This window comes from Crinia signifera, chromosome 19 (genome assembly GCF_055691185.1).
Source record: "Crinia signifera chromosome 19, ASM5569118v1, whole genome shotgun sequence".
In the NCBI taxonomy this organism is placed as follows: Eukaryota; Metazoa; Chordata; class Amphibia; order Anura; family Myobatrachidae; genus Crinia; species Crinia signifera.
Window position 1 is genome coordinate 19424374 of NC_139226.1, and position 15931 is coordinate 19440304.

The 15931-nt window shown below is 46.3% G+C and overlaps 1 protein-coding gene across 2 annotated transcripts in view; it reads left to right on the top strand.

The window, feature by feature from the left end:
- The window catches only part of USF2 (upstream transcription factor 2, c-fos interacting), a 35327-nt gene that overhangs the window by 16138 nt on the left and 3258 nt on the right, over positions 1 to 15931 (top strand). Inside the window, exons 2-8 of one of the 2 annotated variants that reach the window (XM_083162144.1) lie at positions 4164 to 4210; positions 4463 to 4575; positions 7961 to 8080; positions 8984 to 9137; positions 10753 to 10840; positions 11069 to 11127; positions 12343 to 12437. In XM_083162144.1, coding sequence (XP_083018270.1) covers positions 4164 to 4210; positions 4463 to 4575; positions 7961 to 8080; positions 8984 to 9137; positions 10753 to 10840; positions 11069 to 11127; positions 12343 to 12437 — 676 coding nt within the window. Of the gene's footprint in view, positions 1 to 4163; positions 4211 to 4462; positions 4576 to 7960; positions 8081 to 8983; positions 9138 to 10752; positions 10841 to 11068; positions 11128 to 12342; positions 12462 to 15931 lie in introns of both variants that reach the window. The other variant, XM_083162142.1, reaches the window with a different exon arrangement.

A 15931-nucleotide genomic window follows, 5' to 3' on the forward strand; every position in this document is an offset into this window, starting at 1 on the left:
GTCGTTCTCAGCAGAACGGGCCCGACTGCTTCTAAAGCCGGGCCCGTTCTGCCGAGATCCCTGTTCAATGCTGGGGGGAAGACAGCATTGAATAGGGCCCCGCAGCTATTTTCCCCCGTCGGGAATAGCGGCGCGAGATTGAATACCCCCCATTGTCTACCATTTATACCGTAACCATCTGATCAGAGTCCACCCTGCCCTTCTTACACATCGGCCCTTTCAGTCTGGCTCCTGTCAATCATCCGTTTTATTGCAGATTAAAAAAAATTGCATCTGGACTATTTCCTAAAGCGCATCACTGTAGAAGCGCGATATTGAGGCGCAAAACCTTCATTCCTCCGGCCCAGACCTGGTTGCGCTAATGATAAATGCAAAAAGCATCAGGATTTTCCTGTAACAAGAGTGTCGCTTCACATTTCAAGGTCCGAGACAGCTTCTTAAATATACTATTTGGTCTTTTGTGCATAGGGTTAATGACTGGCACACGGCAAGGTGTAACGCCCTGACATTTCCCCTTCTCATTACAATAATGTTGCCCTGTGTTCCCCAATATGCATCTACCCTGTACTTCAGTAGGAACACCTGTACTCCACCCAGTACCTGCGCAACCTCTGCTCCTCCCTACGTGTGGCCAACGTACTCTGCAAATGTGTGCACCCCAGCAAGAACCTGGGCATGCATAAGCTGAAGCAGGTGCACAACAGAGCACTGTGTAAATGGCCTGTCTGTGTATGATAGCACAGTGGATGCAAACATCGTTATTAGGGATTATTTGTTTTGTTATTTCCCTATTTGAAGATTAATGGAAACTCTTCCATTCCTCCACAGTGCCTTATTAGCGTCCGTGTAATGCCAATATTCACGGCGTGCTTTCATTATGCATCTAAACAACAGACCTATTGCCAAGGCCGAGTCATGGGATGTGTTTACAGATCAGACCTTAACATTGTGGAACACACATCTTAAGTCAATTTTTTGCCATGTGATTTCATGGCGATAGTCCCTTTTAATGGCAGCGGTGTTCCTTCATATCGTTAGTACTTTTGTGGGTCACTGCATTGATCTGAGTTGTTCCAGGACTTGGACACAGGCCTTGACCACGACTCCAGCTCTGCCAATAGCCTCTGAGGCTGCACAGCCATCTCCGCAGCAGCGCCTTTAATTGTAAGCCAGCACAATTCCGTACAGAGAGCGTTGCCGGAGGCGTCGGAGAACAGTAGGGGTCATGGTGGATGGATCAGTCACAAGGCTGGATACAGACGTGACGTAGGCAGTAAGCTGTTCCTGCAGCCTGGGTGTCGGCTGTGTAGCGAAACACTTCTTTCATTTCGCTGCTGATTTGTGTATGGCATCCTCTGTTAGAGAGTGGTCATCATAGATTACTCTCTCTGTCCTCATCTTCCAGTCCTCTGGCCTGAATGAGCCCGGCTCCTTCTGTAGATGTTGTTGTTGTTATCCTCGGGAGTTTGGGAGAACGTTTCAGAAATTGGTTTATGATTGAATTTGGTTAAGAATATCTATTTTAATGGGGTTGTTTAAAAATAAAATAGGTTAAACATCGCTGACAGAAATATTGGAACATTAGCTATCAGTACATTGCGTTCCTCGTTAACCTACATTTCACCGGCGGCTGGTAATCCCTGCAGCTCTGTGGTGGGGGTTTCCTCTGGGCCGTCGTGATCAGTTGAATGGCAGGGAGAGGCAGGAGGGAACCAGAGGGGCCGTGAGGTAGTGCGGCAGCTTCGGGTGCATTCTCATTTTTGCAGCCTCACAGTGGGTTTTCTGACTGGTCACATCAGATGTGACCATGTCAGGGAAAGTCCAGCCTTGTGTGCTCGCATCTGACGCAACCATGTCAAGGAAGTGGATATTGTCTTCTTCTACTGTTCAGCCTATTGGCACATACCGTACACTGTGCATTATAATTTGTCATTACAGTTCATCAATGGCTGACCAAACCGGTCCTCGAGATCTACCAACGGTCCACGTTTTCCAAATCACCCACCGGGGGCACAGCTGTAATCATTAATAGCATTTCACACCTGCTGCAGTCATTCCTACTACAGATCCACAGGTTGCCTGATACACATGAACTGTTGGTAGATCTTGAGGACAGGCTTGGCCACCCCCGCCTTAAATTAAACACCTTTTTATATAAAATAAGCGGAAAGATGGATACACTCCTGTATCGCTGGTTACCAAGGCCCCATTTCACTGATTTTAAGTGAGGTGGCACATAGTAAGCCTGGAATGCTAGAAAGGAGGCACTGCGGCTGGCGTAAGCCACCAGGTTAGTGGCTGACCCAGTTGCCGTCGTGTTCCCCAAGTTGGAACCCTGTTATTCAGGGCTCGACACAATTTTTTAAAATCTAGGAGCCGGGATGAAAGTGTAGGAGCCAGGTGCCAGACTTACTAAAAACAAGGACTGTGCGTGAAAATATTTACACTGTTACACACACAGCACTGCACCGCTGAGCCCACTCCAGCACACTGATACACACACAGCACTGCACCGCTGAGCCCCCCCAGCACACTGATAAACACACAGCACTGCATCACTGAGTCCCCCCAGCACATTGATACACACAAAGCATTGCACCAGTGAGTCCCCCATATACACACAGCCCCACTGAGTCCCCAAAACACCCATATACAGAACTTATATAGAATGTGGTACAGACACACTGCATACCTCAGAATCTGACACCTCTCCAGGAGGGACAGTGGCCGCTTTGTGCGGGTGACCCAGGAATCCCCAGGCATCACCCCGATGAACTGCTCCTCCACCATGACAGTGCCGGCAGCACCATTCCTTCCTCCTGTACACATTACGGGATGCAGTTAAAATCCCGGCCGTCGGGATCCCGGCACATTCTCCCTCCTGGGGTGTCCACGACACCCCTGGAGGGAGAATAAATTAGCGTGCCGTGCGCAGCGAGGCATCGGGCCCGCTGCGTGGCGAGCGCAGCGAGCCCGCAAGGGGGGGCGATCCACGTCCCCCCCTTGTCGGCATTTCGGCTGTCGGGATTCCGGCGTCGGGATTCTGAACGCCGGGATCCCGACCGCCGGGATTCAATACTGAATCCCACATTACTGCATGTGGAGCAGTGGCACACAAACACACAGAGCACAAGATGACAACTCACCCTGCTGGCTGCCAAATCAGATCAGGTCCGCGGTGCGGTTATCTCAAATCTCAAGGCTTCAATCTGAGCTCGCTGCCGGCACCTGATTGGCTGCCGAACCGCAAGCTCTTCGATTGGCTCACGGTTCGGCAGTGAGCTCCGATTGAAGCCTTGAGATTGAAATAGCCGCGCCACAGTCCGGATCCATCTGATACAGCGGCAGCCAGCGGGGGTGAGTTGTCACCTTGCGTATCCGCTCTGTGTGTTTGTGTGCCGGCGCTCCACGTGCAGAACCGTGTACAGGAGGATGAATGGCACTATCACGGTGGAGGTGCACTTCATCGGGGCACCCACTGGAGTGATGCCTGCTGATCCCTGGGTCACTCGCTGAAAGCGGCCACTGTCCCTCCTTGAGTTATGAAATAGCTGCGCCACCCGTCCGTGGTCCTGCTCTGATACAGCGGCAGCCGGAAGAGTTGTCCAACACTCTGCCCGGGGAGATCCGCTTCCTGGCAAATCTGGTCGCAGTGGTGACCTGGCGCCCAGGGTTTGTCGAGCCCTGCTGTAATTCATTCCAGTTTTTAGGGTCCATTTTTACTTAATTACCTTATTACTCATTCGATTCCGTCACAGATATAGATCGATTATATCCTGGTCTAAAAGTGTCATTGTATTGCTAGTTTTACACTAGTTTTATACTTCTTGCACTGTTGTTTTGTGTGTTCCTTTGTATGCATGTAGGGCTGCTCTTTCTTGTTACGATCAGCCTGAGAGCATGATGCTATCGGCACATATTATTTGTTTTGTTGCACGGTTCATTACCAATAGGATTAAGCCGTCCTTGTTGCTTTGATGTTTTCCAGTGGGTTTTCCTCAGTTCGCTGTACAGTTTGGAACTTTGAGTACATCTAACGATAACTTGTTACTCGCTGACTCCGTTAACTAATGTATTTCTGAGAACCTGAGGTCTATGTGACCTGTTCATGAGGGACTAATGGTCTTCCCTGGTTTAACGGCTTTGTCTTGGTGTCTTTGCAGTCACGATAAAGGACAGGACGCGGAAGAAGTGGTAGAGTTACAAGAGGGTGAGTACTGCGGCCTCCGGTTTCTCCATAGTAAATACATAAGCTTGCTGCATAGCGAACATTCTACCCCCTGCACCTTTCAAAACCTGTGCAGTTTCTCTATTCTGCCTGGAGTGTCATACACACACACACACACACACACACACACACACTGTCCGTGAATCTGATAATCTGACCTGTTGCTCCACTGTTGCAGTTACCTTGTATATAATCTTTACCATGTTCTAATCTTCCTTTGGTTCCCGTCTTCAGGAGATGAGACTAACACGGATGAGCATACAGCCGTGGCCATCGCCACTGTTCAACAAGCAGCTTTCGACCACAACATTCAGTATCAGTTCCGCACAGAGAACAATGGAGGACAGGTACGCGATGACTTGTGCTGAACACAGTACCACAGGCCTGACGCTGACTGAGCGTGCATTGGTATTACTGTATTGGGGATGTCCACTCTGCTGCCACCCTCAGCCACTCCTTGGTAGCCCCTCCCTCCATGGTATAGTTGTTCGCCCATCCTCCAATAGTGATTGCACTGTCACAGCGCAGTAAGGCAGGGATGTTACCAGGGAAGCCGATCTATATACGCCATTGTTTCCTTTCAACTTATATTTAAACATTCAGTCAGTTGACTGTGTACCAGGAACACCCGTTATTCCAGATATGGTGATATGGAAATCAAATCCACATAATAATATAGCAAACAAATGTAGACTGCCTCCCGCCGTTCTAAGCTTATGATATAGACAGTCATCGCAAAGTGTAGGGAAATTTTATGCCGCACTTGAAATCTAATTCAGTATTGATCGCTAATTAGGAGAATTCGCAAACGAGCTATTGCCGAATGACTGCGCAGGTGTACCATACAAAATGCACATGCGCGAGGGGAAATAGCGACTACAAATGTATTGGATTTTAAACGCAATGGCAGTGTGGGATCAGAAACTGATAGGAATCTGAGAGGGAGTACCTGTGGGAAACAGGCGAGGCAAGCTTGGATTGGATCGCCCCAATACACCCGCAAGTGAGACCCACAGAGGACACCAGCCGATTGTCTTGCCTACAATGGCCACTTTCCCATGAGGCTATACATGCCTACCGGTAACTAGGATGCCACCAGGGCTTACGCCACGGGAGCTACTGTCGGTAGGATATAGGTGGATACGGACAGAGGTAGGAAAGAATAGCTATACAAGACAAGGGCCCTTATTCTGATCGGTGCGGCCGGATCCGATTATGTGGCCAGCACCGTGCGTCCTAAACCCCGCCTTCCATACGGATCGCCAACTCCGTCCGTACGCTGTAAGAAGCTGTCCGAACGGACCGCACGTGTATTTCTCATGAATACGCCTCCTCCATCTCAGGGAACCTCCCCCATCATTCGATGGTCGCAGAACATCGAATGCAGGGCCGAGTGGTCCGCCAGCTCCCGCAACCTCAGACCACACGGGCATTTCTCAGTGCAAAAGCAGGGATCTGGGCGGGCAGCTGACATCCGGCAATGTCATATGTCCGCCCCCTACACGTGCGTCACGGCCGCATTACCATACGTACGCCCAGCGTTTTCGTGGGAACGCCCATGAAACGCGGGGCGTATGCATATGGTAATGTGCCCAAACAGCCCTTCACGCCCCTCTCCACCCCCTGTTCGTAGTGTACACATTTCATGCGGAATGTTGCCGTGTGTCCGCCTCTGCACATGCGCAGACACAAAACATCGGCAGCACGAACGCACGCGGATATTACCGCACCAACCAGAATAAGGGCCAAGGTAAGGAGTAGCGGATGAGGTCAGGGAGGTAGAAACTAGTGCTTTGGAACTACAGAGACACAGCAACGTGACCGTGGTTACTGGCAATAGGCCAAATAGGGGGTAGGTATTAGAGAGTACTATACAGGCACTAGGAATATATTCTCGTACACGATGACGGGAAAACCCTGACATAAGAAAACGCACAGCACACAAAATACACACTAAATAGCAAAGACAATACAACACATGTATAAAGAGTAAGGAAAAGAGTACACCTGATTACAGGCAGGAGTTGAGCAGTGCAGGTCACCTAGACTGAGTGCTGCTATCGCGGGGAGCAGAGCGGACGGCTCCGGCCATTTTTGAGTGTGTTTGATAAAAAGGCAGATGTGCCCAGGCATTTTGGAGGAGGCCTGTGACGTCAGCGATGACAACTTCCAGACTGTCTCAGTCGCAGATTAGTAGAAACCTCAGACCCGCTGACATCTGCACAGACGGCTAAAACTGTTCAACATTTCTGCAATTTTGCACGGGTGATTTAGCTTTCACACTGGGCAGCAGCTTTCTCCTTGCAGTCGACTGCGAATTATCTAGTAGCGATCCGTGCTGAATTAGACCCTTGGTGCGTTATCTTATGAAACCCCTTCAAAAGGGAAGATGTAACGAAACTTCGAGAGAGATAAAGTAGAGCTGTTTCCCATAGCTACCAGGCAGCCTCTGTTTATCTATAAAATGACAGTTAGATCATCTTTAGTTGCTATGGTCATCTCCTCAGTAACTGTTGCCTAGCAATCTGTACATTGCATTTGTTCATGTCTGTCTCATTACATAAAAATCAGTCCAGTTTACCAACAGCCATTAATCCTTCAAAGGGATTTTAATAATTCATTGAACAGTCATGGCCAAATAAATCCAGCTATTTGTACGGCCAGGATTTGTGCAGTGGTGACGGGAGCTGCTATAATACTATCTATTACCAGTTATTAATATAGCGCGCACACATTCCATATTGCTTCTACAGAGAATATGGGGTGAATCCAATTAGCTGCGATGAAACATTGGGAGATGAAATTGGAAGTTTTTTCCCGATTATCTCACCAGTATTCTTTATGGAGTATTCCATTAGATCTCCAGTTAAAAAAATTAATACTCTTTTTTTTTTTTTGTTGCAAAAGCACACCGGTACTGTGAAACCTGTGTTCTCCATCGCCGCAGTCCTTACAACACGTCGCTTATCAGAGATGTTGCTTTGCCTGTCTGCGGCAGTTTAAACAAAATCCCAGATGAGCAGCGGCACGTGCCAGCTTATCGTGGCTAATGGGTTAGCCGGGGCGGTGCAATTACCAGCGAACAATGATTTAATTATGTAAATGTGATTAACCTGAAAAGTAACCATGGATGTGCATAGTGTATCGGTTGCTAGATAACTGCAAACAGAGAATAGGGATCATTTAATGTAAAATATTAGATCATACTGCCGACGGCCCTATGTTGGGTAATAGTACATTGGCTGGGGCATCAGAATAGATTTAGGTGGGGAGTGAATGGAAGGAATAATTTTATTATTGCCATAGGACACCTCCTGCTACAGTAGTGATGTGAGTTGCGTCTTAGGGTGCGGCGACTATGGGGTTGTGCAAGCCACACATTGCAGATGCTTGGAAGAGGCCACAGAATCTCCGTCCAATGACTGGGATCCTTGGCGTCTTTCCTCCCCTTGAACATCGGTGACACGTAAACAGAGACGGTGGCCACGCCCCCATGACATCAGACTGACAGTCTGATGCCGGAATGCTCTCCGACATTGCCGAACCTGGTCATAATAGGTATTCTGCACTATGCCCACATCTGGTTCACCCCCATTCTATCCAGTTGTAGCAGCTGGGGAATGGGGGTTCCATGTACAAAGATAAATCATCACTTTAATTTAACCTTTAATTATTGTGTAATGAAAAAGCATGTGGATCTTGTTACTCACACCATTTATTGCTCCTCTTCAGGTGACATACAGGGTGGTCCAGGTGACAGACAGTCAGCTGGACGGTCAGGGCGATGGAACCGGAGCGGTGAGCGTGGTTTCCACTACAGCCTTTACTGGGACGCCGCAAGCTGTGGCACAGGTGAGGCCTAGCGGTCATTCCGCTGCATTTAGTTGGTCTTTAAACTGCTTGGCCAAGCATGCTGCCTATTCGTTGGTTGGCTGTGTTTTACAGTTATAACCCGCCATACTGTTCTTTGTAAAACATTTTTTTTTTAACGAAGCTACTGAGCAATATAGAAAAAAAAATTGCAAGACCCGGTAGATGTGTTGAAATTATCCTCTTCCATTAATAATAATAATTAGAGGAAAATAGGCCTTTACAGAGATAATTATTAAAAACCCTGGACCTATAGAGGGTTGGGATTGTTTGATCTACAGCATGTTGGTCGACGTGGGACAAGGTCGACAGGTCAATAGGTCGACACAAGCATTAGGTCCACAGTCAAAAGGTCGACATGGGGTTTTTCACTGTTTTTTTTTATCCGAATGTGGACACAGTTGACATGGACACAGTTTCCAGTGCACCGCATCCCCTTGCAAGGCTTGCTTTTCTCGCGATGCTTCAGGCACTATTTTATTCTCCCACCATGCCCTAGCGGATGGAAATACCACCTGTCGGCTCAAAAAAACAGTGAAAAAACCCACGTCTACCTTTTGACTGTCCACATAATGCTTGTGTCGACCTTGACCCATGTCGACCTAATGCTTGTCGACCAACATGCTGTAGACCAAATTACTGTATCCCCCTATAGAAAACCATTTCTCATGCATGAGGCGATCACTACTGATCTCGCCACCAATGTGGGCGGAGTGACTGCACAGCCCCTCCCCTTTTCTTGTGCTTATGACTGGCCACTATCCAGCTCCTGTGTGGATCGGTCTGGTAATAAAGCTATGCGATTTATCTTGTGTGTGTGTAGCATGCTGTTCCTTACTTTCAGCCCTATTGTAGTACTAATGTTTCTCTTGGCTGTTGCTTTAGGCCGTCATCCAGAACCCTTTCAGTAATGGCGGTAGCCCATCGTCAGATGCAGTCAGCGGGGAGGCTCGCTTTGCATACTTCCCGGCTTCCACAGTGGGCGACACAACGGCTGTGTCGGTGCAGACCACCGACCCAGCGCTGACACAAGCAGGAGGTACGTGTTGCTTAGATTTTATTCTGCTCACAGGATCATTGTTCTGTCTGGTTCTTTAGTATTCAAATGAAGGGAATTCAAGAAGAAAAAACTTCGGTACTTGTGTATTATCTGGGCGCCCTATTTTTTCATCTCATGACACTACTTAAGGCATGCGATGCGATTTTTCATTGCAAAGACCCGATTTTTAATTGTATAGTCACCCATGGAGTTGATTTTATATAGTGTGGCAAGCGCAGCGAGCCACCGAGCCCGAAGCGTGGCGAGCGGACGCGGATTACTTTACATGTATTCTGCGTGCTCGCTTTGCAGGCTTTGGGAGCTCTCACTATCTCAGCCAATCAAAGGGCCACCCAGTCTTTTGAAATTTTTCAAACTCTGCCGCCAGCCCTCCTGCCACCCATTCCGCTACACAGACACCCTCCTGCCTCCCTCCGATTGCATTGCGTTGTTTAAAACCACATGCGATTGCTCATGCAATTTGATAAATATGTGCAGCGCATATCTATCGATGCGACCGGCTTGCCCGCGCACTGAGTCTGGTGATGCATTCGATGTGCATACAATCATGCTGTCGAAATCGATTGATTGTATGCAAATATCGCCCTAGTGTGTGGGCAGCATTAGTCTCCTGGGATCACCTTTTATATTTGGTACTTGTTTCCTAGCACGGCGCCTATCGCATCGTATACCATAAGCCTTACAATGGTATGTGTTGCGATGGCACCCGATGTTATACAATTTTAAAAGTGTACACCATTGTATATGGCATACAATGCGATGGTATACGATTTTAAATTGTATAAGCACCCTAATGGGTGCTTTCAATGTTAAATGGCCCCGCTATAAGATTAATAATTGTATAAACACCGTAATGGGTGCTTACAATGTTAAAAGCTTCCCACAACACCCCCACTATCAACGCCAACCCGAAGCGTGGCGAGTGCAGCGAGCCCGCGATGGGCGGCGGTACGCGTCCTCCGACCTTTTCATACCCCCACCATCCACATCGGCGTGGAGCTGATTTTATATAGTGTGGCGAGCCACCGAGCCCGAAGCGTGGCGAGCGCACCCGGAATACATGTAAAGTAATACGCGTCCCCTCGCTGCGCTCGCCACACTATATAAGATCAACTCCACGCCAACGTGGATAGTGGGGGTATGAAAAGGTCGGAGGACGCGTACCGCCGCCCATCGCGGGCTCGCTGCAGTCGCCACGCTTTGGGTTGGCGTTGATAGTGGGGGTGTATTTAACATTGTAAGCACCCATTAGGGTGCTTATACAATTTAAAATTGAATAGGGGGACCATTTAACATTGAAAAAACCCATTAGGGTGCTTATACAATTTTAAAAATGGCATGCGGGCATATGGCATGCGATGCTATACAATGTATACGATGCCATACGACTGAATATCGTAGGCACCGTGCTAGGAAACAAGTACCTTATATTTTTGTACTGTACAGTATAATAATAATAATAATAATAATAGGCTCCTATAATGAGTTCTGGCTTTATGATATTACTCCTCGGTGACTTAAAACATCCTTCCAGGTTAGGTTACGCAATTTTACAATCTCCATATTGATTTTCATTACGTCTTTATGTTATTAGGTCAATTCTACGTCATGATGACCCCACAAGACGTTCTTCCTGCCGGAACACAAAGGACTATTGCCCCACGGACCCATCCTTACTCACCGTATGTACCAACATTGGCTATATGGAAAAAAACAAATAAAACCCTACTTGCTTTCAGTATACTAGCCCAATAGGAAACTACTGTAAAGATATAGTTATTAGAGATATTTATATGCATAGTTCGCCATATATCTAACATGAATAAATAGAAGACAGTGCTTCCTTTAAGCTTTATGCTGCTGTTTTGTATGATCATTTGAGTTATATATTTCATTTTTATCTTCAATAGTAAAATGGATGGGAACAGGACCCCCCGTGACGAAAGACGCAGAGCACAACACAATGAAGGTAATTGGTTGTCTTAACTCCTCCCGCTCTTTCTGATAGGCTCCCCCAGTAGACCTGCTAATTGCCAACTGCTGTACACTGACCCTTATTCAGATCTGAGGGCAAATTCTCAAAATGGGCAAAACCATGCTGGTGTGGTGTGTTCTAACTGAAATCTGAATTGCAGTGTAAAATTAAAGCAGCCAGTATTTACTCTGCACAGAAACCAAATAACCCACACAAGTCTAACGCTCTCTCTGCACATGTTACATCTGCCCCACCTGCAGTGCAGCATGATTTTGCCCATTTCGAGAACAAATTTGTCCTGCGATCAGGTGCACTGTTGTGGGGACTTGAGGACCACCCAGAAAATTCTAGACAGAATCAGATTAGTTTCTATGTTTTCATTTTTAGAAGCTTTAGTAAATTTAACCTTAATGCCTTGTATTAGATACAGGTACAATGATATTTTTCTGTCATTTGATGGTCCGGAACCTCTTTCAATCCGGACACATCGGGTGTGGGGGAATTTAGGCTGCAAGAGGGGGGTGTTCAATCCTGGGCGAATTTCCTGGCCAGGCGACAAATTGTAAAAAATTCAATCCGTATTCAATCATGGGTGTTTTCACCTGTTTCTTAGTCCACTTGCCGATTCAGTTGCCCTTTTTTGAGGGGGGGGGGGAATCGGGATGAGCGAAGGCGGACGATCCATCTGGTTTTTCGTCAGTGCTAGATTTTTCGTCCAGGTGAAATAGCGGCACAAGGATTGAATGGGGCGAGTCATATTTGCCCAAAAAAAACGGGTGAAAATTGACAATTTTTGCCTGCCAAAAATGTCGCCCAGGATTGAATACTCCCTTTAGAGGGGCAGCGGGAGGGAGTAGCACAGTGGATGCGGGGTCGTACTACAGGGGGGTGGACTGCAGGGGCAAGTTGCATTGCAGTAAGGAGACAGGCTTTGTGGGTTGAGACGGGTGGGGGGGGGGGGAGGGGGACCTGTGAGGGGGGGGGCAGGGCAATCACGTTCCGGGGTATACCACCGATAGTCCAGCAAAAAGGTTAATCGGACACACTGCTGGAACAGAGGTTGACGGATTATCGGTGGTGCACATATACTAGAATGGCTACTTAGTGTGATGCAAGACAAAGATGCACCACCCTCCTGTTTGTACAGATGCTCCAAATCTACTGATATTCACTGAAAGGTTTATTATATGGCATTTTGCTTTCTTGTAGTGGAGAGGAGACGAAGAGACAAGATAAATAATTGGATCGTCCAGCTGTCCAAAATCATTCCAGACTGCAACACAGAGAGCAGCAAATCTGGAGCGGTAGGAGGAGCCGCCCTATCCAGTGTCTGTACAGCCTCCTAACCTATTACACCCATCACTTAAACACTATAAGTACACATCAGACAGACTATACATACAAACGTTGATTGCTGTAGAATTGCTATGTACACGTCAGCAAGGCGCGCGCATGTGCATATCATAGCTAGTCGCTTGCTGACGTGTACAATATATGTATATTTTACTGTGGAACCCATTTGTAGCTTACATAATGCATGTGTTGTTAGTGTGATAAGTACTGGGGCAGAGGCCCAGTATAGGGGTAACTTTTATATAAGGAATGTGTCATTATTGCAGCAAGTAACGACGGAGGGAGAGGCAGAGTATGTAGAATGTAGCTAATGCCGTTTGTAGCTAATGCCTTTTGTAGCTAATGGCTTTAAAGTGCAATTAGGCTTTTTCAGCAATCAGTGTGACGTAACCACACAATGGCAGCGGCTATCCTGTAAAATGATTGTATTAAAGCGTATGCAGTCCAGCGATCACAATGTGGACACTTGGAACGGGATCGATGTGATGGCAAAACCGTAATGCCAAGCGTCGTCTTTCGAAGCGGTAACGCCGACGCTGTTAAAACGCTGCAGATTGTGCTATTAGCAGGCGAGTGCTACCGACTTGACATCACACAGCCTATGTTCTGCGTGACATCATTGTGATCATCTGACTCGCCGCTGCTTACCCAAGAATAGGAAAGGATACAGTTTAATTAAATAGTCTTAAGGCAGGGAGGGGGAACAGTTGGCCCTCCAGCTGCTGCATTCCCTGCTACAGTTTTGCTATTTGGCCATGCTAAATCTGTAGCAGGGCATGCTGGGATGTGTAGTTCAACAACAGCTGGAGGGCCAAGGGTTCCCCATCACTGGGCTACATCTAAAAGGGCAGCTTCTGACAATGTTGTTGGACTGGGACATGAAGGCAGAGCTGGATTAAGGCTGCAGAGGCCCAAGGTACTTGATGCCCCCCCCTCCCCTTCTCTTAAGGACTAGATATAGTGTGTGAGGATAGGTGATATTAATTAATGTATCCCTCCGCTTCCCCCCCCATTAATCTGGCTCTGTATGAAGGGCCCACCAGGGTAATGCAGTGATAGGAGCCAATGCTTAAGGGGTGTGGCCAGTTCCCACTGCGGTGTGGCCATCTGCCACAGAGGCTTGGCCAGCCATTAGAGAAAAAACGTACAGGTTTTTGGATTCTGCACACAAAATCAATTTACGCCCTTTATTTAATGGGCAATTAGCCGCTTGTTAATATTTATTTAGTGTTGCGGGGGTGCCATCCTGATCAACTGTGGGTCATTAGTAAAAAAAAAAGGAATAGAAAAGGAAAGTCGTTGTATGCACTCCTGTCTGTGGAATTTATTTATTTTTTATATTCACATGTTTCAATGAACCATTTATGTAAAACCGTGGGAACTCCAACTATCTTTATTAATGTAGTTCTGATAAGGAGATACCCACCAGCTAAGCGAAATTAGGGGTTAAAAATCAGAACTTATACAAACATTTAGTGACAAAAATAAAGATTGTGTAAATAGATTTTAAAACGTGTAGGCAGGTACAGTAGGAGGATGCAGTTATTATTTTAAGGGATAAGTCCCATTAGGAGAATGTCTTTATTTATATATGAGTCATATTGATGAAAAAATAGAAAAGATACCTTGTATTTACCTAGATCGGCGTCACAATATTAGGCTTGAGGAAGCTAAACATGCGAAACACATGTTAGGCAGAGAGTAGGAGGTTGTAATGCAGGCTAGATGAATGTTATTGTCATGTTTATTGTTTGAAAAATAGTAGGACCATTGTTCTCACAGTGCCTCCACTTTATTAGTCCTATACACATGATGCATTAAGTGTATATTAGAAGGACAGCTCAGTATCCAGCCACGGCAGAGGCACTGATAATAATAAACATTTAAGAGCAGAGATCCATTTTAAGGTGGCCTTAAACACGCAGATTTATCTTCAGATCTGGCTGGTTGGAACAAAAACATGGTTATGGATGAGAGCAAATGACAGTTGACCATTTGCTTGGAAATGCTGGAAAACTGACAAACTGTCACTCATCCATAACCATGTTTTTGTTCCAACCAGCCAGATCTGAAGATAAATCTTACTAGTGTATGGGCACCTTTTAAAGTGTGCACAAGTGTCATACAAGCCAAATACCAGCAGAGGTCAATAGTGTTCTTTAAGGACACACAATATAGAGAAAAAAACCTGATCGTGCTTTAAAAAAAAAACACACAGTTGTTATATACAACGTCTGGGCACTGTGTCAACAGGCACCACTACAGTTTGACACAAATTGAGACTCTGGTCCAAAAATGTATTAAGCACCATACATATAACCACCAGCAGAGGTCACCAGTGCTCTTTAAAAACATAGAAAAAATCTCACACTGTCAAAAAACTACATAGTTGCTCTTTACAATTGTCTGGGCACTTTGCCAGTAGAACAGTGTGATTAGACACAAATGTGTCAATTATTATATAAATTGTATGTGGTAATAAATTCTCCTTGTTAAAACTCCAAACAGGCAATTTCCTAATATTGTGAGGCCGATCTAGGTAACTACAAGGTATCTTTTCTATTTTTCAATCAATATGACTCATATATAAATAAAGACATTCTCCTAATGGGACTTATCCCTTAAAGTAATAACTGCATCCTCCTACTGTACCTGCCTACACGTTTTAAAATCTATTTACACAATCTTTATTTTCGTCACTAAATGTTTGTATATGTCCTGATTTTTAACCCCTAATTTCGCTTAGCTGGTGGGTATCTCCTTATCAGAACTACATTATTAAAGATAGTAGGAGTTCCCACAGTTTTACGTAAATGGTTCATTGAAACATGTGAGTATAAAAATTTCCACAGACAGGAGTGCATCTGCCTACAACGACCTTCTTTTTCTTTTCCTTTTTTTTTTGACCAGCCATTAGAGACCATGTAATTGGCCCAGTAATGGAGGGACCATGTGTTATAGGAATGCAGAGTCTAGACCAGTGGTGTCAAACTCATGGCCCTCCAGCCGTTGTGGAACTACACGTCCCAGCATGCCCTGCCACAGTTTAAGCAATCCATTATATCAAATCTGTGGCAGGGCATGCTGGGATGTGTAGTTCCACAAAAGCTGAAGGGCCATGAGTTTGACACCAGTGGTCTAGACCCTGTTATTCGTGAAAACAGTGGGGCCCACTGGGGATTTCCCCTGCTCCACCGGGGGCCAGTCCAGCTCTGGCTTCTTCCATATTGAGAGCTTGGCTATTTAATAATAATTCCAGGACCCCAGTCCATAGGAAAAAGGTTGTGTGGTTGTGGCTCCTACACTCTTACTTTCCCAGTACAACGAGTCTTACAGGTGATGATGGGGGTACGATCCCTGTAACGTTAACGTTTCGCTGTAGCTCGGATGTCTGCTTCGTACTTGTTCTTTCACATAGATAGCCCTACATTGCTCTATCATGATG